The sequence below is a fragment of the Xiphophorus couchianus genome, chromosome 13, assembly GCF_001444195.1.
Source record: "Xiphophorus couchianus chromosome 13, X_couchianus-1.0, whole genome shotgun sequence".
Lineage (NCBI taxonomy): Eukaryota > Metazoa > Chordata > Actinopteri > Cyprinodontiformes > Poeciliidae > Xiphophorus > Xiphophorus couchianus.
In genome coordinates this window covers 7,300,100-7,322,908 of record NC_040240.1, presented here as the reverse complement: position 1 = coordinate 7,322,908, position 22,809 = coordinate 7,300,100, and the positions used below count along the sequence as shown (strand labels likewise).

The 22,809-nt window shown below is 38.3% G+C and overlaps 1 protein-coding gene across 2 annotated transcripts in view; it reads left to right on the top strand.

The window, feature by feature from the left end:
* adgrb2 (adhesion G protein-coupled receptor B2) overlaps window positions 1-22,809 on the top strand; it is a 270,453-nt gene that overhangs the window by 224,172 nt on the left and 23,472 nt on the right. For both annotated transcript variants that reach the window (XM_028035469.1, XM_028035468.1), the window contains exons 24-34: window positions 176-274; window positions 3,776-3,875; window positions 4,620-4,691; window positions 7,396-7,488; window positions 8,642-8,875; window positions 12,116-12,155; window positions 12,547-12,561; window positions 15,720-15,892; window positions 16,062-16,769; window positions 19,519-19,554; window positions 22,296-22,409. In XM_028035469.1, the coding sequence (XP_027891270.1) occupies window positions 176-274; window positions 3,776-3,875; window positions 4,620-4,691; window positions 7,396-7,488; window positions 8,642-8,875; window positions 12,116-12,155; window positions 12,547-12,561; window positions 15,720-15,892; window positions 16,062-16,769; window positions 19,519-19,554; window positions 22,296-22,409 (1,684 nt within the window). The remainder of the gene's footprint in view (window positions 1-175; window positions 275-3,775; window positions 3,876-4,619; window positions 4,692-7,395; window positions 7,489-8,641; window positions 8,876-12,115; window positions 12,156-12,546; window positions 12,562-15,719; window positions 15,893-16,061; window positions 16,770-19,518; window positions 19,555-22,295; window positions 22,410-22,809) is intronic.

Sequence of the window (22,809 nt, the reverse complement as noted above, 5' to 3'; positions counted from 1 at the left end):
TTCCTTTCCCCCATTCACTGTTTGTCCACATTGCCTCCCCCCTTTTTCTTTCCTTCACCTTATTTATTCAAATTCTCCATCACATTCACCTGTTGTCTTCACTGGTGCGTGTATTTGCACATGTCCTCCCCCCCCCCCCTCTCCCTCACATGGGATGTGTGTGCGTGAACTAAAGTGTCCCGGCGGAGGCGGGGAGCCGACTGCTCCTGAAATGCTCCAAGTGTGGCGTGATCTCAAGTACCGCTATGTCCAGCTCGACGGCCAGCAGCGCCATGTTAGTTAGTTCATCTTCATCTGTCTCTTTCTATACTTCCCTTCTCTTGCTTTTTTTTCTCTTAATTCACATTATCTTCTCTTCATTTATCCCCCTCGCCCCACCGCCACTGCCACCTCTCCACCGTTTAATCTCTGGCTGTCGGTAATGATGCAGAACAGTGTTCAGACTTGTCTGGGAAGCAAAAACAGTTTAATGAAAGGGAAAACACCTGCACCGCAAGTCAACCTTGTTTAATGAGAGTGTGTTTTGATGCAAAGTGAGCTCTCCTTTGGGTGCACAGAGAAATATGACCTGTGTCAAACAGTATTTATGAATCCTTCCTAGAGTTACTTTAAGCATATTTGCAGAGCAGCATGGGGGAAGCTTAAACACAGACACACAACTTTTCTAATTGCACAAACCGCACTGTTTAATTGACTCCTCCATTATCCTTTACTCTTTAACATGTATTCACTTTGACTTGTTTGGTAATTAAATACAGACATGACCAATTTAGCTGGTTCTCAACCATAAGAAAACTAAAAAACAAAACAAAATAGCAAAACCTTTACTGAAAAATGTGAAACTGACAACGGTTTATTGCTATTCCTTAATTTTTATACCGAAAACATTTATTTTTTATCCTTAAAAATGGTGGACTAATTCGTAATACTTTGTATCTGCACCTTTTCTACCAGTAAATACCTTTAAGGGATTTCTGTGCTTCTCAGTGAGACGTCTGTCTTTGCCAGTTGGTATAGTTTATTCCACTCCACCTGAAGGAAAATGCTCCAATTGTCTTGGTTTTTTCAGAGTGGCATTTCAAACTGAAATTTTCTGATCTTTTCATAGGTGTTCAATACAATTGACAGTATATACAATTATCACTTGGTCTTGAGCCCATATTATAATTGCATATTTCAGTAAAGCATCACTGAATACAATTCTGTGGCTTATTTTCAAGTTTTGACCTGCCAGTACTGACTAATTCATTATTTTAGAAGTAAGAGTAACATTATTCCACTATGTAATCTGTCATCAGTCATATTCAGTAAATTGTCAGAACAATTGTACCTTGACTGTAGAGGTTTAAAAATAAGATGACTTAAATAATAAAAGAGTGTTGTCATCAAATTGAAAAAAAAATTTAAAGGTTGTGCTTTATGCAGCTTTATAGTGCTTCTGCAATAAATTACAGGGCTTAAGCTACGTTAATATCAGCTGAAACATGATTGAAAGAAATTCTCTTGTAAACACTGTCCTCCGGAAAAGATTATCGTGCTTCTAATTTGAGTAAAGGGACATTGTGTTCTGCTTAAATTTATGCAGAGCAAAATAATGAAGATAGGTGCATGGAGTGCATATCTATCCCCAGCACTTCCTTATACCATCGACTACGTTTTGTTTTTGTTTTTTTTCTGGTAACATTTTCGACTTATGATCTGAACTAATCTGATATTCGACACTGGATTGTCATTCTATTAGTTGTCATGGTTTCATGATCGGAGCAAATAGTCTCTGAGAGATCTTCTCTCGTGGATAATTATCTATGTTGTTGTGCAAATCTTTCTTTATAGCTTTTTAATTATTCAGTGAAGGTACTTAATTTTACATTGTAACCCCAGTCTACCCTCTGTCTTTCCATGGTTGGATATAATGTCATTACCAATTTTCAGTTTTGTTAGTGGCACTTTTAGAGGCAGTGTTAAAAAATTTTGCCAACTAGATTTACAAGATTTACTTCCTAGACATTTTAAAGATTAACTAATTGTATATTAGTATTTGGCCATTTATATTTGTACTATATTGCTACTTGTCTTGTAGTTTGCCACATGGTTAAGTGTTCACCAGTGGAAGTACTTTAAAGCCTTAATCATAAAGTCCAACCTGCTTAATATCTGTTGTTGCTGACATAATGTTCAAGCTTGTTAGATGTGGAAAAAGCATCCTTTTTTATGCTCTGTAGAAATATTATGTTTAATTACTTTGCTTAAAAGTTTCAGAATTCCTTCAGAATTTTCCAAAGTGATTTATCTGATTAAGTATCTTATTGGGTTGAAGTATCTTATTATGTTTAAGTAGAAGTCTTTATTACTTGTTGATGTACTAAATCAGAGTTTCCCCCAGTGCATTATAAGCCTGGCGGGACACCAGGCTTTACTTGTGCCCCCATCAGTGCTCATTTAAGTCTTTTTAAAATATTTGCATTTTTTAAGACTTTGTAGTTGGTTTTCAGGTGTTAATCTTCCAATCTTTCAATAACACATGATTATCAAGTTATATTTTCAAATTTTCCTTACAACTTTAAAAATGTTTTAACTCAAAAACATGACGGGCCACAGGATTAATGACTGCTGAGCGCCCAATCACTGGGCTTAGCAAGTTTTCTTAGCAACCTCGGTTGAATCTTTTCAGATTTTTAACTCAGTTCCTTTATACCGCCAACAGAGAAGAGGCTTAATTTCCTTAAGAGTAGATACAATATCTGTTAAAAAAAATGTAAAAAATAGTTTAGTACATATATTCCTGATAAAGCTGTTCACAAAACGTATTGTTGGTAAAAACCTAACCTAAATAATTGCAAAGCAATACAAAAATTGCTCATGAATAATTATTGAAAATGTTTCTTGATATTCATAAAATTGTCAATATTTAGATTTGTTTGTTGTCTGCCAGCAGTCTGCTCTACAACATTAAGGTTGCAAAGCTATTGAAATAGTTGCAAGTTTTTATCCATTATTATTCTTTTCTTCTTTCAACAGTGTATAAGTTTTATAGGCCTTCAATTGGAAGTAAATTAGTCAAGGTCAACTATATGCTTTTTAAATACAAAGAATTCAACTTCTTTGGCTAATTTCTTCATTATTTTTTCTTATGTGTTCATATCTGTGCCTTACATCATTCCACTTTATTTAACATACATTTTGAGCTTATTTGTTTTGATATTTTTGTATGTTGATTACTTGGGATCTCACATGAATATGAGCAAACATTTGGTTCATGGAATTAGCAGCATCATTAGAAGCAAATTCTAAGCTAAACTTTGACTATTACAATTTGTAAATTCCTCTGTGTACATTGCTTAAACAGCTTTAATATAGATTTGGCCCCAACATTTGAATTTGGAGTCCTCAACTTCTCACTCCTTTTAAGATATTGTATTATTAATGTCATTGGTCTGGTCTTCTTTTTTTTTCTCGTCGAGCCCGTGTTGCCTCATGGTCCCCCAGCGTGGCAATCAGAGTCCATCAACCATGTAATTGTGAGCGCTTGTTGGAGTCGGAACTTTACACATGATTACACATTGTATTCCACTCATCAGTTAGAATATTAAGTGTGATCCAAATTGTTGTGTGGCAGTCCGCTTGAAATAGCCCACCGTAGAATGTGTGATTAACCTGTGTGTGTTTAGATGCGAGGACTTAGCAGAGCTGGCATGTCTGATTTGAGACTGAATCCCTTGCTCTTTCTACCCCCTACCACACCCCTACCTGCATGTGCTTATTTCCTGTCTGACAGGGCGTCCCTGTGGAGCTCCTGTGTGGTTCTTCCTCTGTTAGCATTGACCTGGATGTCAGCCGTGCTGGCCATAACTGATCGGCGCTCCACACTCTTCCAGGTGATGTGTGCAACAACAACAAGCACATGCTAATGTTCTGCCAGTCACAAACGCTAACACACACACACGCGCATATCAATGGGCGCATAATGGAAAAGCAGCTTTGAAATTTTGCTAGTGGGGGGAAAAAAGATCACCAAGCTGTCAGCTTGCTGGGTGATACAGACTGGAGACATTAATTTACTTTTTTTTTTAAAAATATAACCTGTTTTTGTTGGTTTTTTTAAACCAAGTCTCTGGCAGGTTTTAGAAAAGCATCAGTGGCATGAAATTAAAGTTGTTTCATGTCATGCAGCTGCAATAAAGCCAAATAAATCCTGAAAAGAACATCAGGAACTTAAGGAGATGAAATTTGAAAACTCATATTTTGTTAAAAAACTGGTCAAATATGACAAAATATATGTAAGATGTAAGATTATAGGAATGTTTACATTAAAAACTTTGCATTGTCTCTCAAGGTCTACTAGGTAAAATGAAAAGATTGAAACATTCCTACATTAAGGAATATTTGCATAAGTTTGTGTATACACATGAAATTGTATTTATGCTTTACTTTAATTAACCTCATCGATGTGCTTATACCACAGTAACAAAAGATGCATCTTTTGAGGCATGTTACCTGGGATGCCAGTCAGTCTGAAGGCTATTGTGTTTTATGATGCCTAATAGCCAAAAATATAAATGACTATAAATTTGTTAGCTATGTATAAAAACTAGAAGACATTTTGTATTTTTCTCCTTCAGGTCCTCTTCGCCGTTTTTGACTCTGTCCAAGGCTTTGTCATCATCACTGTCCATTGTGCTATGCGCCGAGAGGTGAGTTTGACTTCTTGTGTCGGCTGATGAAGCCCTGTGTTGTGATCGTGTGATTTTGTTCCATATTAATACTGCTTCATGAGATATAATGGGCCATGTCATCCCGATTCTCCATCCTTTCTTTAGTCGGTCCTAGGCTGTGACACAACTTGAGCAAATCATTTGAGGGTGTGGGCTATGGATTAGGATGGGTTTATATCTTCTTCTCATAATGCAGCATGATAGTGAACTATTGTCTGACTGATCCAAGTATGCTTTAAAGAGCTTACGAGATGCTGTACAGAATAAGACGATAAGTCCCCAACTAACAGCCCCCAGTGTTTTTTTCTTTAGCCAGAGGCTTTGCTCTGCCCCCAAGGATCCTGCATTCTCTACTCATTATGCACATACAAGTTTCCGTGCCCTTGAGACAGACGTAAATATGCACACACACACACACATACACACACACACACCCACACACACACACACACCAGTTGCAATTATGGCTGTACAATGTATTTTTAATACATTTTGGTATGTAATCTGTTGCTGACGCTAGCACACGCAACAGTAGCAGCTGAGTAAGGTAAACACACAGGTTCGTCATTCACTGCAAGAGATCGTGAGTGAACCTGATGCACTGCATGACAATAAGTGAATTTTCAAATGCTCCAAGCGCTTAACTGCATTTAGTCAATATCACAAAAGTGGCAGGAATCGGTGTACTGTAATTCCAGGTATTATTTATTGTAATAATGTATGAAAGTCCTTCCTGCAAGAGACCAAGTGCAAATCCTTCTATAAGTGGTGGAGGAGTGGAAAGGGGAGAAAGAGAATGATAGAGGCTAATTAGGAAGTATTACGTGGAAAAACATCGTACAAGACACTGTAAAATGTGATAAACATTTAATGTCTATGTAAGGTATGCATCTCTCTTTGGTTGCTTTTCAGTTCTCACTTTATTTTGTTTAAAAATGCAAAGATCAAAACCACAAAGAGATGTGAAGGGAAAGTTGCAGTAAATTAACTTGCAAAAGTATTCCTTCCCCAAGCAGTCCATGTTAATCGTCTGCATTTTGGTTTGCAAAAATGTGAATCGCCCTGTTTTTGTAATTTAACCATCTCTGAAGAAGAAGGTGTATTAAAAAAGCTGGAGCTGATGGCAAGGTTCACACAGTAAGGTATGGGGCCGTTATAAAGATCACGTAACACTCCAGGTGAATTGGGTGAAGACAAAAATGTAGAGTATGGCAAACCTTCAATCCTACAGAGACATGTCTCTTCACCTTAACTGACGGGAAGGGAAAGAGAGCATTATTGTGAGAATCGGCCAAAAAGCCCACGGTAGCCGTGGAGGAGCATGAGAGATCCACAGCTAAGGTAGGTAGAACAGCAGGGACAGCTAATCTAAAGCTGGAATGTGCTGCAGTTCATTACCAACACATACACACACATTATCCCACGGTGCACCAGCAGAGAGCAGGCAACAGATGCCACAGAGGATGAGCGTGATCATAAATAGAAGCGACAGACAAAAGGAAACAATGGAGCAAAAATGTTTGACCATGCAGTATTAATCAGATGTGGATGCAATCCATTCCATTTGTAGTGGCACCAATATGCACAAACACGCGGCACTGTGGAGCGGCTCTATGAGAACGAACCTCCTGGATCACTTCTTCCCTAAAGGCTGTCTTGTTTCCACTCCCGAAAACCTGGGATTTGACATTGTCAGCTTCAGGAAATGATGCTACGCCCCGGAAAGTAAGGAGGCCATCTATAAAACACGACCCGGCGCCACGGAAGGAATCTTGGGGGAGTTACTTTTGGGATTGATCTGATTGGAGCTTCTACTGGTGTAACCTAGTGTGTGTAAACATAAAGAAAGACAATATGACACCAGGAAGGCCCAGGGGTCGGGACATCCTTACTGTTCTGTTGGTTTTAATTAGAGCCACAGATCTCACCAGGCACATACAGACCACTTTGAAGTGCTGCTCTGTGCTGTCTGTAGCACTCCACTATCTGTTTGACAATAAATAGACTCAGCTTCTAGTGGCAGGATATTACTTTTTTTATTATTTTGCCGTGTTAGCATACTTTACCATTTGCCTTAGACCTGTTGTTAGATTTATAAAGCACAGAGGAAAAGCATTTTGTGCCACTTCAAACTTTTTTACATTTTGCCACATTACAAACACAGACTGCAATGTTTTAGAATACGTTTATGTCATAGATGGTGTATAATTCTGAATTGCAAGGAATATTATCCATAGGCTTTAAATTATTTTACAGCAAAAAATATAAGAAGTTTGCTATGGATTGGCTGAATACTAATTCAAGACGCATTTTATGTTTGTTAGCTGAAATGTAATTTCTACTCCACTACACACTGATGCCTTACTTTGTGTTGGTCTATCACATAAGCACAAAGTACATTGAAACCTGTGGTTGTAGTGTGACCACTTTCAAAGGGGCTTGAGTATTTTTACTCAAAACGTCATGGGACAAATGTCTTCACACCAGCTTCCTTGAGTTCCGTCTTTTAGCAAACAAATCAAAGTGCCTGCACTAACTTCTTCCCTTTGCATCATCTCCTCCTCCTCCTCCCTTACCATTTCTATCCCCTCCCTCTTTTCCTGTCTGCTTCCTCTTTCTCTCCGGCATCTCCTACTCGCTCCTCCCTGCTGTCCCTTCCCTCCCCAAACCCCCCAACCCGTAGGTGCAAGACGCTGTGTGTTGTCGAATGGGGGGATGTAAAGATGACAGCGAAAACTCCCCTGACTCCTGCAAGAACGGACAGGTGCAGATCATGGTGAATAGCATTCCATTTCATCCCACACTGCTGTTCATGCACCCCGGAGTATCAGGCTGCACTTCCTGCAAGCTTCAAATGCAATTTTAAAAAGCATGACTGCTAATAAAGAGATCATATTCATCCCTCGATCCTGTTCCTCCATAACCATGTTTACCTCTATAGGGATAATTTAATGTCTATCCTCTTTGTGTTTTTATTAATCTTCCAAATACTTCGCTTTCAAACATAAAGCTTTCCGAAAAGAAGACAAATCCATGCCTCTTTTTTTTAACCCTTCTAAAACAAAAACTCACCATCATATTCTGCACATCGATGCTTTTATTGCCATCCTTTTTTTTTTCCTTTTTTCTTTTGTTGGTGCAAAACTAAAAACCAATTACTTACACTCCGGTAATTATGTACTTTCAGACCACACACCTTAGCACTTTTTTGACTTTTAACCTTTGCTTTCTTTGTCTTTACCGAAAGAGAACAGAGTTCCCATAAGGTTGTTGTATGTGTTCCAAATGTGCTTAATAATGTGATAAATCACCGAGAGTTGAGTGCCTTGCCAATGTCAGGACGGTCACACGGCAGCTCAGCTTTTCCCTCAGTTTTCCTTCCCGTCGTCCTCAGAGCCGTTTTGTCTTCAGCTGGTGTTTTCAAAGACAGTATTTTTTGTAGATAAAATGTATTTAAATAAATATACTCATACACAGCTTAATGCTGAATCATAGAAAGGGCAATAAATGTGTTTACTTATTTGACAATGGCACGTATAGCTAGGATTTTGTACAGCCTTTTTAAATTGCCCGCACACACAACTGTTTTGTGAGATACACATTACCCTTGGCGACATTTATTGTGATGGATAATTTATTGAGGCCAGCGTAAGTTATGTGAGCATCGAAATTACAGGGAGCGCTCACGAAGGTGCCCTTGCTACGGCGGAGCAAGTCTTATTCGTACGTAAAAACCTCTGACATTTGGAGTCGCTGTAAAGATGTTAACCTGTAGCTAAAAATTCTTGTAAAAGTAAAACGAAAGGCATCATTTGAATGGGTGAACTTTGACTGATGCTCAAAAAACGGGCCAAAAGTCTTTTTACGTTTTTCAGCTTAATGTTTTATGTGAAATTTTATTTCTTTTCCCCCTCCCTTTTCGTCATCAGAAGGGCTCTTGTGGACAGCAGCACGGCTCTCGTCAGAGCACACCCCTGTGTTTGTCTGGCTGTCACCCGCAGCTGCCGACACCGACGTGCCACCACACAAGCCAGCAAGCCTGTTACCATGATCTGCCTAACAGCAGCCGCAACTGTGTGCTGAACCACGGCCACACACATGAGCACACCCCATTGCTCAACAATACCCACAACCACACCCCCAATCACATCAACAGTCGATCAGTATGTCATCTGTAGAAAAGAATTAGAAAACAAAGTTCCTAGTAATTAAGATGTCTTAGCTGTCTAGAGGAAAAGGTGCAATGTGTAAAATTATATTTCACCATAAATATATGCTGACATTAAAGGGATAGTTTAACCTTTGTTTAGCATAATTATGTTTGATAAACTTTCTTGAAGGTTTGAGGGTAGTACTAATTTAAGTACACACTGAAGGAAATGTCTCAGTATGCTGAACAGTGTTGTAATGGGATGATGCTGAAACAATTAGCATGGTAGTTGGAATGTAGGGTTGTGACACATCATAGTAATTTGAGTGGATGTTTAAAAAAAGCTAAACGTTCTTCACTAATTTGCCTGCAATGATAGCAGAAAAGTGCTAGTTAAAATTGTTTCAAAAAAATGTTCTGACATGTTACGCTAAACTATAAAACAACAAGAAATAAACACAAGCTCATAGAAAAAGGCATTTAATCTTTTTTTTTTTTTTTACTTTTAGCTACATCCTAACATGCTTTTGTCAAAGATTTTTAATCTTTGAAATATCAGTTCTCATTCAACCTCTTAGTAATGATAATGAGATAGAAACATCTGTCTTTGCCAATTTCTACAATTATGTACCACAAAGTGCAATTTCATCTTTACCCACTTATGTTTGTGTAGTAGATGAAAGTGAACTTCTTGATACCCATGTTTTTAAATCCTTGCTTAAGGTCAGCATAGCGTGTAAGTCTTTAAATATCACCTTGAGTCATGGAGAAAATAATTCCAAAAAACGCTGACATTTCACTTTAATACATACATCTCTGAAAATATGTACAATTAAAATGTGCTGCAAACTATATTTTGCTTATTTCTGTGTGATCAAGTTGTGAAGTAAGAACAATTAACACGATGAGGAAATCAGACTATCAGACACACTATTAATTGTAGTGATATCACCCCATTTCCTGACAAAAGACTTTGAGAAAACTGTAGAAAAATGTCACCTCTTGACTAACCTTGTTGACCTTGAGTCATCAAGGTTAGTATGCAACATGCCCCCACCATTTAATTGCCCAAAGTGCTTTTACATTTGGGGTAATTTCTAAAGAGAATTTAGAAATACTCAACAATAAATAAATAAATAAAATGCTAACTGATATGTAGAGCAAGCTATGTAAAAACACCTTGTTTTCTACACCAATAAAGCCCCTTATTGAGCAGGCGTGGCTGTTTATGCATTAGTAGAACTTTTCATTAAAGGTAGTGAAAATTAGAATTGCATAACAATTGAGTCACTGCATTCAAGATGCAAAATACTCCATCAAGCTTTTCAGTGTTCGGCTACAATTGGGCAATTTACCGTAGCATCCAGATATGTTTTGAAGTCAGCAAAATATAACGTCTTCTTTTTTCTTTGTTCAACTATTCCTTTGGCCAAATCAGTCTGTAGTTTCATCAATTTCACCTTTATTACATTTTGCACCTTTTAAGTGTGAGTGGGAATGGCGTGAGTGTGTGTGATTTGTTAAAAAGCTAAGCTAATAGTTAGAATTTCATCTCGATCAAGAATGTTACGCTTACAATAATTTCCTTAAACTACAGTCCTTTTTTTATTAGGTTGAGCCAACATTCAGGCCTTATGGTCAAAATAAATATATTTTTCTATTAATTTGAGTAAAAAATGAATTGCCGCATTTTCCGGACTATAGAGCGCACCGGACTATAAGCCGCACCTACAAAGTTTTTTTTTTTTTTTTTTTTTTTTTTAAAACTGGAAATGTACACATATAAATCGCACCGGACTATAAGCCGCTGATATCTCCGCCGCTCTCGGTTTTCCACAAGGACGCAACCCTTGGTCGAGGGCTATCAATCAATACTGCCAGATCGACAGCCCTCAACTTAAAAGCTGCATCATATGAACTTCTTTGTGTGATTTCCATGATGAATTTGAAACCACACAAAGAAGGTGGTTCTTTGTGAGGAATGAATGAATTTGAAGAAATTTCTCCGTCATGCCTGCTGCTAGCATGTGCTTGTTCTAAATGAAAATCAGCGCTTTCTTGTTTGATTTCCAATTTTGACTTCCATTGATTCACTTCCTGCTAAAGAGCCCCCTGGTGGTTGACGAAAAAGCCACAGAAAAGCCGCACCGGGCTATAAGCCGCATGGTTCGAAGCGTGGGAGAAAAGTAGCGGCTTATAGTCCGAAAAATACGGTAGATATCATTTCTGTATTCATGGTTCAGTCATTTGCAAATGGAGCTGGGGGTTGCTTGCAGACTAAGAGCTTTTTTTTCTGCAACTGGGGTGAGATGGGACACATTTACTCCTCCTCTCTCTGCTTCCATCTACACCTTTTGCATTCTCTCTGCCTCTGTGGCATGCCCAAACTGTCTAAAACCTGTAGTTTACTATCCAAATAAAGGCTTTTGTAAGTGAAACCCATAGAGTATAGGAGTGTTTGTGCAGAGAGAAAGGGCCACTACAGCTGAATTGTAATGAGCTTCACTTTCTAAACTTTACTCTGAGGAGCACCACAGCTGTGAATTAGACTAGTTAAACTCTGCCTGGGAAGGAATGTCATTCCTCATTACGTCCACAACCCTTTCTCTGCATAAACTCTAAACATCAAGTCTGGATTGAACTTATTGCTGTCCTATTTTTTCTTCTTTTTTTTTTTTTATTGGTTGGAAGCATCTAAAAAAAGACAGGAAGAATTTGTATTTTTCCAAACATTTTTTTTTTTTTTTTCTATCAAGCTGGGAGACTATGTTTGCCTCAGCAGGCACAGCAGATAATAAGTTAGTTTCTGTGTCAGTTTCTTTTTCCACTCGACGCTGGTGTGGTGACTGATGAGTCGTACAGTAACATTACGTATCAAGGAAAACTTCTTCTGGTTTTTCCCTTCTGCTGTTTGTTCCTGGATCCACTGCTGTGGCAGAATATTTAGCATCACAGCAGTGTTGCAGCATTGTGTGCTGCAAGCAGATTTTCTATTCTTTTAATGCGTTTGTTTTGTTTTGTTTTTTTTGGTATAAAAAGGCTGTAAGCAAGCCCCATCATGAAGAAAATAAAAACTGAAATATTTTAATGAATGACCTGAGGCGACATCTTTTTGTTCTCGATAACTAATCTGAGCCGCAAAGCCTCTCCACGGCAACGGATCATATCTTAGCATGAAAGCATTGAGATCCATGCTGATGCTCATGTTTCACTCACGCCTGCATTTCCTCTCGTGTTCCTTTCCTTTTCTTAGACGGATTTCGAGAAGGACGTGGACTTGGCTTGTCAGACAGGTGAGTCCTCCCCTCCATCTGCTCTTTCAGCTGCTCTTTTTATCTCTGTCTACCTGACGCGGGTTTAGCATTGCAGGCGGTTGCGTCCTAAGCTTGCTGATGAAACAGCAGCAGTTGATACGCTACGTCTCCACATGGTTGTGTTCAAATTACTATGCCTTATCAATCACACTGACTCTGCCCAATAAGTGCTCAGCGAGCATATGTTTGGATGGGACTGTGTTTAATTGTGCATGATAATAACACTCCTCGGTGTGCTCAGACCTGTTTCACTCGTTAGCTGACAATGGTCTTGTGTGGCTGTTTGGGTGTGTTACAGATGCACCCCAGTCTAGTGTGTGTTGTGCTTTGATGTATTAACATAGTCACTTTCCACCCTCTACCCTTGCAGAGCGAGGACACCCATGTAAGTTTCGCACCTGACTAACGTCTAACATTGCCTGGTCTGTTCTAGACTTCAAACATTCCTATAGAAGAATCCAGGTTGAACCCTTGTGTTATTTTTTTTTAAATTGTACACCGCTTTAAGGCGTTTCATTTTCATAGTTAGTAGAAAAAAGATAAACTCAACATATTACTTCTTAGCCAAACTCTTAAACATTGAGGGGTTTTTTTTCTTCTAATGATCTATTACATAATGGCAATTAAGTTTAATTATTTTCAGAACATAATTCTAGCAGATGGTAGACTATATAATTCAGAGTACTTTGAGAAATGTTAAAGTTGGATCTTGTTCTACTCAGTAGACACAACATGCATAAGACCTGCTGACAGCAGGACTCTTTAATGTGGATGTCTTTATTGAATGACAAACATATTAGTGTTTCTTTTTTTTATGAGTGAGACTTGGGAAGTTATTTAAAAGGAAACTATTTTCTTCACCTTGTCAGGATGTATTTGCTGCTCAGTTAGGCGGTGAGAGTAAAACATTCAGCAGATAACAAGAATGCTTCTTGTAATAAAAGTTTCAGTTCCAACATCATTTGGATCTTAGTTCTCAGTGCTGTTTTTATAGGTGTTGTTTTAAATCCAAGTTTAACTAGTTCAAAATCATAAAACTATGTTTACAGGGATTAGTGGTGTGATTTCCCTTTTCTCTTACCATAACTAAATGTTACCACTTACTGAAGAGAGGCTAGAAGAACTGCTTAATGTTTTTTTATGTTGTCTTGTGTTATAGCTCTCCAAAACAATTTATAATCTATTAAAAGCAGAATCGGTAAAAGTCAAAGGAAAACCTGACCAAAAGTTGCAGTATATCTTTCTTTCAGAACAGTGACTACATGATCTAAGTGAAATACTGAAAGTCCTAAATCACAGTACTTTATCAACATAGACTGTCATTTGGTTTTACTATATGTATTATTTCTCTCACAAAATAATGCCACATTACCACAACAAAAACCGGATTGTGTTTCTATTCCATTAATGTTCTAAATAAATGCATTTATAATGGAAAAAAAGAGTTAGGAAACTGACACGTAGAACTTCGAGGTAAATGAAAAAGCCATTTACACTCCCGGCATGCATTGTTATACATGAAAATGAAACTTTTCGTCTCTCAAACTGATTTAGAGACAAAAATCCCACACAAACAAAATGCCATGTTGTTTTTTTTATAGTAAAAATTGAATGCTGCTAAAACCGTCTAGAGATCTCGGAGGTTAATAAGAATAAAACGAGACATGATTTTAGTCAGAGTTTGTGGATAAACAAATTTCCCCATTTTTCATTTCCAGTTATTTAAAAGCTTTACAAATCACAAATTTTAATCAATGTAGATTATAAAAGTCAAGGTTGGAGTTGTGCTGCTTTTGTATGCTGGTGGTATAATGTTAGAATAGTCCCAATACAAAAAAAGAGTAGTTTTTAACAAATAAAAGTAAAGGTTTAATCAATCTCAAAACATTTATTTAGTGTATTATCTTGTTCAGGTTTCATCAGTCTAGACATGTTAAATGTTGAACTAGTCAATCAAAGGAATGATCAGTCCAGATCGTTTAGCTTGGTATTAATAAGTAGCTGTAAAGCAAACATCAACTTTAGCTTTGTTAGCAGACAAATGGCATTGTCATATTGCTCAAAAATCTTTCAGATTTTTTTGTAACTCTATTTGCTTTGTCTATCAAATATACTCCCACGCAAGTAATTATAAGTAATGGAGACTTTTTCAATGCTCTTATAATTGAGTATTGTTGGATACTGATGAGTCATCCTTATTAGCAAAGGCATCCGTCGTTGTTTAACAAAAGTAAAATATCGACTAGATAGTGCTTCGCTACACAGATTTCACTTTGATGAAAATACTTGGAAGTTGTTTGTTGATCTAAAGACGGCTTAATTTACATATTTTTTCTGAAAGTCTACATTTGTATTTTTTTAGACTGAAACTGCTTGAAGTTATTTTGCAGATATTTCACGTATTTTTGTAATTATGGTTGTACTTTGCAGCAGAACACATGAAAGGGAACTGGATTCTTCTATACTTCCTTCTCTCGGTTTCTTTGTTTGACAAAGATGTAAGACGGATCTGATTTTCCAAAAATGCTTGGACGTCTGTCGGACTGGTTCTCGTCATTTTAGTAAAATAATAAATCTGAGTTTAATCCGCAAGCCAGTGTGCATGTTGTTATACTCATTCACATAAAATGAGAGCTTCCGTCTTTTAGTCTGACATTTGATTGAAGTTATGCAGTAAAGGCAGAAATGTGTTTGGCCAATTGGGTTCTGAAAGTCATGTATATTCTCAGTGGCTCATATATATGTGTGTAGATGAAGGTGAGCATGGTTTCCAGCATGACTGTCTTGATTTCTGTTTAGTATTGCTGCCGGACTGATGCTAGTTGTGAATATGACATTTGTGGACGCATGTCTCTCCAATATTTTCCATAGCAAAAACAAGTAGGCAGTTTTAACAATGTGTTTTTTTTGTTTCTCTTCTAGCAGGTGTTGGTCACCTAAATCTTTACACATTTTTACCTTAAACAAGTGATTTTAAAGTGCTATGTGAAGTAGTCGTATCGCCAAAACGATATCCTCTCTTTTCACTGCACTATTTCTGAATGCTGTATATGCTGTAGAATAATTTCCTTTATTTTAGCATACATTTTTATGAAATCGTCTAGAAATGCTAGACATTTTTCAATGATATACACTACCCAAACGTACTTTAAGATGTTTTCAAAACTATTTGACAATTGTTGAAGCACATCTGATGCTCTAAGCTTACAGCATACTTACCCACTATTCAGTGAAAAGTGCCTTGGATAAATCTGATCCTAACTCAGTTCAAAATGTAAAGTGAAACATTCTTTCCGGAACGCAGTTTTACTCATTGGTTTCAATTTTCAATATTAAACCTACTTCTCTTGTCAGCTGTCCCATTAGCAAGATATATGATTTCCTTTGGATTTAATATTCACTCACTTTCTATTAAATTATTTTCTTTTTCCCAAATTCAACCCCGTACTTACAAACCATTCAACTCTACTTTTGCTTTTTGTCTTTAACTTTAACTTTCTGGCAGTCTTCCTGACTTCCTCTGCCTCCCTTTCCTTCCTTCAGTCATTTTCAAAGAGGTCAACACCTGTAACCCAGCCACCATCACTGGAACCCTGTCACGAATCTCCCTGGATGATGAGGATGATCCAAAGCTCGCAGCACATCAGGAAGGCGGAGTAGGGGTCAATTTCAGTTCTCTTCCTGGAAACATCCCGCCTCCGAACCTCATTGTACAGGTACCGGTTTGAATTGGAGGCTTATTTGGTGTTTATTTCATAACAGGAAGAAAATGTTTAACTTCCCTTCTATTTAATACTTTAGGAACATATCAACATTTTAAAGTAATGATATAACTTTCAGGAAATAATAACTTGCTTTAAATGGAGCCGGTTTTTTCCCCATCAGGTTCCAACATTAGGACTTAATGAGCTCAGTGAGACACCTCTTAAGAAGGAGGTAAACTTGGACCAGCAGAGACAGCAGGGGCAGCCACGCACCACCGCTCCAATCTACTTGTGCACCGAGAGCGGCCTGGGTTGGGCCCGACCGCCCGCGTCCTCCAACAATTCCCAGGACGGAAGCGCAGGGAGTGGAGGAAGCGGCGGGGGTGGAAGTGGCGGAGGAGGGGAAGGAGACTACATGGTCTTGCCTCGTAGGACGGTCAGTCTCAAACCTCCCGCGCCCTCTTCGCAGGGAGGAGGCCTGGGACTTGGCGGCGAGGACAAGCCCCTCAATATCGCGGTGGAGGATCCTCCCTTCCCCCCTCCTCCCTCTCCGCTGACCCTCCACCCGGCGGAGAGTGAGGCCTATCCAGCAGATTTTGTGCCATCCAACGTCGGTGACATGAATATCACCATGAACCTAAACCGCTCCTACGGGACTATCAAAACCGTGCCCCATGGGCATGGCCACTTGATGGGCCAAGGTGGGCATGTGCACTCCCACGGAGGACACATCCACTCCCACGCGCATTCACTCCACCTAAAGCCAGGCCAGAGGCCATCAGTCAGACAGATTCTGACAGGGGGAACCACAGTGGAGAGAACCCGCACCCTCCCACGCAACCTAGGCAGCACCAATGCCAACACCAGCCTCTCAGCGGGATCCCTGGAGGTGAGTGAAGGGCTGTGAAAAATAGATGGCAGTATTTTTTTTAGAAATAGCTTAGTTGTTCACAACTTTCAGTTGAGCTGATGTTTGACTGTTATAGATGTAGTGTGCTTACCTAAGCGATGACACAGCGAGGGATTGGAGTGGGTGGAAGAACTCTGCAAACACACTCCAATTATTCAGTAATATTCAGTCTGCACAAATGTCTTCAGCAGTGCAAGAAAGTTCAAATGACATTTGCATTGAATATTTCAGTTGCAGAAAGTAATTCAAAGTTTTTTCAAACATATATTTCTTCTAAACTTAATTGGTTACTCCCTCTACTCTTGAAGAGGATTAATACATCATATTGTTTACCTTTCAAATTTCAAGAGTGTTGTCTTCAAACTAATCCATCTATCTGTTAAATAAGGCCATCTCTAAGACACCTATTGAGTGTTTTAGAACAGTGCACTCCCCACATATTGTCACAATAACACTTTAGTGTTCCCGAGAGCAAGTCTGGTCTAACAGATGCTATTATTTTCAGCTCAGTAGTATTTATTGCTGCCAACTGAGGCAACGAAATGAGTCATTCTCATATCGACAGACAGCTCCTTATTAGTTTACCATCTCCATGCGAGTGTGATGCTGTTTGTGTGCGACATCCCCTCCTGACCGCACAAGGTGTCACAGCAGATGGACTGAGACTGGCGGGATCAGAGGAAATATCCTCCTGGAGAAAGTCTTCAGCCTACTGTAAATTTCCACAGGAACTACACAACCACTGTCATACATGCCGACATGCATAAAAAGCTAAGCACACAGTAAAGTGAACGTATACTCACAAGGTTTATTACAATGACTTACAAGGTTGATTAAAGACATGCGAACATCACCTGGGTTGCTGAAAATGTGACGATGCCTCGTTTGGAGCTGACTACAAGTCGTATAATATCAAAAAAGATTGCGCTCTCTAAAGAGCTGTGAATGCTTTCATGAAAACCATAAAAAGGACAAGAAAAGGGAGGAATGTTGGTAAATCTAAATTGCAGCTATAATTTTGCCCTGATTATGCTTGATTTGAAGATGAATTAAAGAGTGTGCCTCTCAAGATTAAAAACCTAGTCATGTTTTGCTCTGCAACTTTAACACTGCAATATACAATAGCGAAATTACCCAAATCTACTTTTGGCTTTCATTCTGTTTTATTCTTTTTTTTTTTTTTTTTACGATTTCAACAGCACACACTAATTAAAGCATATGATCTAAAAAGCATATGATCACAGACTTATTTTGGTTTTTAATGAATGTATATGCAATCAAGTCATAAACTTTGAATTTGCGTGAGTGGGTTTATAGCTGCTTCAGGTGTGTCCACATCAAAACATGCTATATACACCTCAGGTATATGCATGTTGCATGCGTGTCATTGTTGTACAAAGGTAACTCAGTCACGGAATTGCTCTGTTCAAGGTAAGAGTTGGCGGGCTTTTTTCTGCATTAATTACACTGAAAGGTGAATCAAGAAAGCGGAGATGGATCTATCTCTTAGGCTCAGGTCTTTCACTTTGTAATTCAAATGTGGGCAAACCTGGTGTTTTGGATGTTTTTAGGTGCATCCTTGTGCCAACACACCCAGTTTTAGAAGCACAATTATCTCCTTAGATGGTCACCAAATTCTGCATTAACTTGCTGACTACCTATTCAATGAAATCAGACGCTTGCAAGCTAAAAATAAAATAAGCAAATTCTAAAACCTACAGAACAAGCAGCTCCAGATGGCAGGGATTTCTTACATCTGTCATAAATCAAAGAGTGCCATGACATCAGAAGACAATTAAATTGGGAATTGTTAAATGTACAGACTGAGGTGTTGTCTTCCATTCTAAGTACTACAGGTAAAGTTAGATAGTTGAACTGTATCTACCACTAAGATTAAATTACTTTATATTTTAAGTCAAAGGTGGGGAATACAGAAACTCAGTATTCAACATGTTTTAGATGTTTCCCCACCAACACACTGGTTTCCAATAGAGGAATTTCTTTCTCAGCCTGTCACCAAGTCCTGCACGTACCTCACAATCAGCCAGTCTTTCAAATCAGTTGTGTTCATGCAGAAGTCATATCTGAAACATCCAGGACATCCTTGAAAACTGGAATTGCCCACCTCTGTTCTAAATCCATGCCTGCCATGGCATCAGTTCAGCAGCGCTGGCCTTTTGGAGAAATGAACACAGCTTTTAACTAACTGTGGAGAGCTGTCCCTCTCTGTGCCAAAATGCAAATCTGGCAGACGGCGGGAGCCAGATAGGAAGTAAGAGATGGAATGCAATTCAATGCAATGTGGAGCCCAGATGAGCTGGAAATGTCTGCAACTTTTAATTTGCCAGTTTGTGTGCCACTTGGTAAAGCTTTGAAGGCACTTAGTGAGCTAAGAAGGGTATACACGTGATAAAGAGATGAAACCCATTTCCCATACATTTTTGCAGTTGTTTTAATGATGACCCCTAACAAATTCTTAAGGCTTTTGCTACAGCTGTAATTACTCAAAAAAAAAAGATTCCATTCAACTGACTGCTACTCTCAAACTTGATGTTTTTTGTTTGACGTTTGTAAAATCCGTATCACGTTGGGCAATCAGTGCTAGGTTTTCTCTTTTCGAACCATGGCACAGAAGGGTCCCACAAAAAGATAGAGATCACGAAAGTTCAACTCAGCCCAGGGTAGTCATTGATGCTGTCTTCTCTCCCCCTGCCCCCTCCTCTTCCAGAGGAAGAGAGTACGGTACTCTGAGCTGGACTTTGAGGTAAGATCTCAAACGTCATCCACTATCATAAGCCTGTCTCTGCTTTCTTGTGCTTCTGCCAGGACCTAAGTAACGCATAGAGGAGAAAAAGCATTGCTTAACCCCCAACCCCTACCTTCCCACCCTTGTCTCCCTTGCACTTGGAGAAATTAGTTTTTTCAGAGCTGTCTTACCCAGTATGCTGTTTCTACAACATAGGCCCCAAATTGTTGGTCTGACATTTTATGCAAGAGGAAAAAAAAAAAAAATGAAAGAGTTATGAAACTCATTTAGGAAGATCTCTCATGCCTCTGTGGGGTCCTGGTTGAAGAAACAGCTGATTAGACTGCTTTATTTGTCTGGATTACCGCTAGTGTCTCCTGGGTCACAGCTACACTGTTTGACTAAAGTTGAGTTTGCTGGTTATATCTGTGGGTATATGGTGGTTCGGCAGTGTATGTGCTTATGTTTATTATTATTATTATTATTATTATTATTATTATTATTTTGTCAGAAGGACCTCGCTGTCCTGTGAAACTCCAGTCTCTAGAATGTTCTCCACATACAACTCTTATTGCTTTTTGTAAATACTGCATCTTACTCTTGCTGTTGTTAAACCTTAACATTCACCTACAACCTCAGAGGAATACAGCTCCCTCCATACTTATTGGCACATTTGGTAAAAAAAAAGTGGAGAACACAAGAGCCCAAAGGATACTTTATTTATGGTTGTAGTAGTCTACTCTTGATAAGACAAGAGATACATATGCAGTTTAAAATTTTTATTCTTTAATTTGAAAAATGTTCTGTGTTCATTTTTGCTTCGGACTATAAAAGATGGGATTTTTTTTTTTTTTTGCCTGAACTTTTTTTCTTGTGTTTACTGGACCATATACAGTTCAGTAATGTATCATGATGATCCATCTTCAGTTTATTAGAAAGGAATCAAGTACTGATATGTATATTATTGATATTGATTTGTGTATTTATATTTGAAGGACTTCCGTTCTCTACCATACAGTGGGCACAATGGGGCTTCTCCACTTATCCTTCTATTTTTTTTCCACACCAAAACCACTTGAGTGTTGCTTAGACTCATCTCACATATCTCTGTTCCAGTTAAAGCCTTGGAGATAATAAGACAGAAGGCAAATTACTGACATGCTTCTTTAAAAAACACAGCTAGCATGTTGTCACAAAGGTTTGTAGGGAGACTAAATGACTTTGAGATGCCACTCCTTGCAGCAGCTCACTAACAAGTTTTGGAGATCTTATTGCCTCCCTTGTCATTCTTCTTTTGTGGAGAGAGAAAAAAGTGGATCTTCAATCCTATTTATACCTTATGAAAACAGAAAGTCATGGAATACTATTTAAAAGCTTCTTTAAAAAAAAAAAAAATAGCCATTTCGTTGTTACCAATTCCTAATGGTTGAAGACTAGCACACACATGTCTTAATCAAATGGCATATTGTTTAATTGTTCCCATTTTAATACAAATTGCCCTAATTGAAAGTTGAATTTTTAGGCTTTTTTTTTGTTTTGTTTGTTTTTTTACTCAAATACATTTTTTACACTTCTTTGCCATGGAAGCCAGTAAAAGTGGAGGACATTATATTCTTTTTATGGAGGATATAACTGATGAAAATAACTCGGCCAGTCTTCTGGGGAGCCCAATTGTTTGAGTTCAAAATCGGCTATTTTCCTATTTTCTATTCATACTTTGTGAATGGCGGTGGTTTATAAGATATTTCACACTTTCACTGGATTTCATGTCTTAAAAATTAAACCGACCTCAATGAACAATTCTTTATATATTTTTGCACTAGTACGTTCAAATGTTTACTTTAAATAAATAAAATAAATAAGGTGCTCATTCACATGTTGACACTTTCTTTTTACTGCATTGTGTGCATTTAAGGGTCATATGTCTAATATTTTGCCCACTGTAGTATCTTCAGTAGAGGTTGTAATTTAACATCAAACAAAACAAAAGAGGACATCATAGGGAGGCACCGGTAACTTTTGAAATGAGTACTGATGATGGTGGCTGTTCTTTCAGTTAACTGTAGCCAGTCCTAAATCTTGTCCTTAATTGGTTGGTTTGGTGGGTTGTGCAGGCATTTTGCCCCTGTGTCACTTTCAAACTCATAAAAGTGCTTCAATGATTACCTACTACACAGTCAATTCAAGACTACTTATTAACACACACTGACAAATATACTGTCAGTGAATTAGATTTCTGGATTTATTTGTCTTTGAGACGGACATATAAATAAGACGATTTTGACAAGTGCCTCTGTCAAAGAGGATCAGACTGAATGTTTGCAGCACTGCATTGCAGTGGAATAAATTCCTGTCTATTTGAGACTTTTAGTGACTCTGACAAAATCTGGAATTAACAGGGCCCTCTTTTTAGCTGGCACCAATCTGAATTAATGGCGTTTTTTTGTCAGTCGCTCTAACCCGATTTTCAACCTAAAGGACTCTTCTGCAACAATCCCAGTTGCCAAATTCTAAGAGTGCTGAAGTGGATGACAGATGAGCATGAGTCAGCAATCGATCGGTCTGTCAGTGTCCCCCTCTAAATTCCCCTTTTCATGGCTGGCATCGCTGCAGTCCCCAATGCCTTCTTCACACATTCCACTGCCTGTTCTTACATTAACCTCCTGTCATGCAACCTCCATTCTTTTTCGTTTTCATCCTTTCTTTTATTTGTTCCTATTTGCTTCATTTTTGCTGTCCCTTCCTTTCTTCCCTTCCAGAAAGTGATGCACACTCGCAAAAGACATTCTGAGCTGTACCATGAGCTCAACCACTCGTCCAAGTTCCACACCATAGACAGGTATAACAGGGACCCAGCCATGTCCACATTCAAGGTAAGACTTTTGTCCAGAAGCCAGACGGAAACCTAAATGCACCCTCACTGCCAGATACATGTCATCGCAGCTAGGCATGGGTCGGTATGAGATTCTCAGCATGATCACCATGAGTAAAAGTACAACAAATTATTCGTGTTTAAATAAAAATGTATTTCACAACAATAATGTTAGCAGGTTTTCATAGGCGGTCTTGTTTGACAATGTAAAATATTTGAGATCAGGAAATAAATTTAATATTAGACAAATACAAGCTGAGCAAAAGTGAGTTTTTAAAAAAAAAATTATTATGATTACATCTAATTATGTAAAATAAAAAAAGTCATCCCTTCGATATCTTTTTTCTTTGGAAAAAGTTCAGTTTCTTCATTTTAGTAATTCCAGCTAACCTAAAACAAGA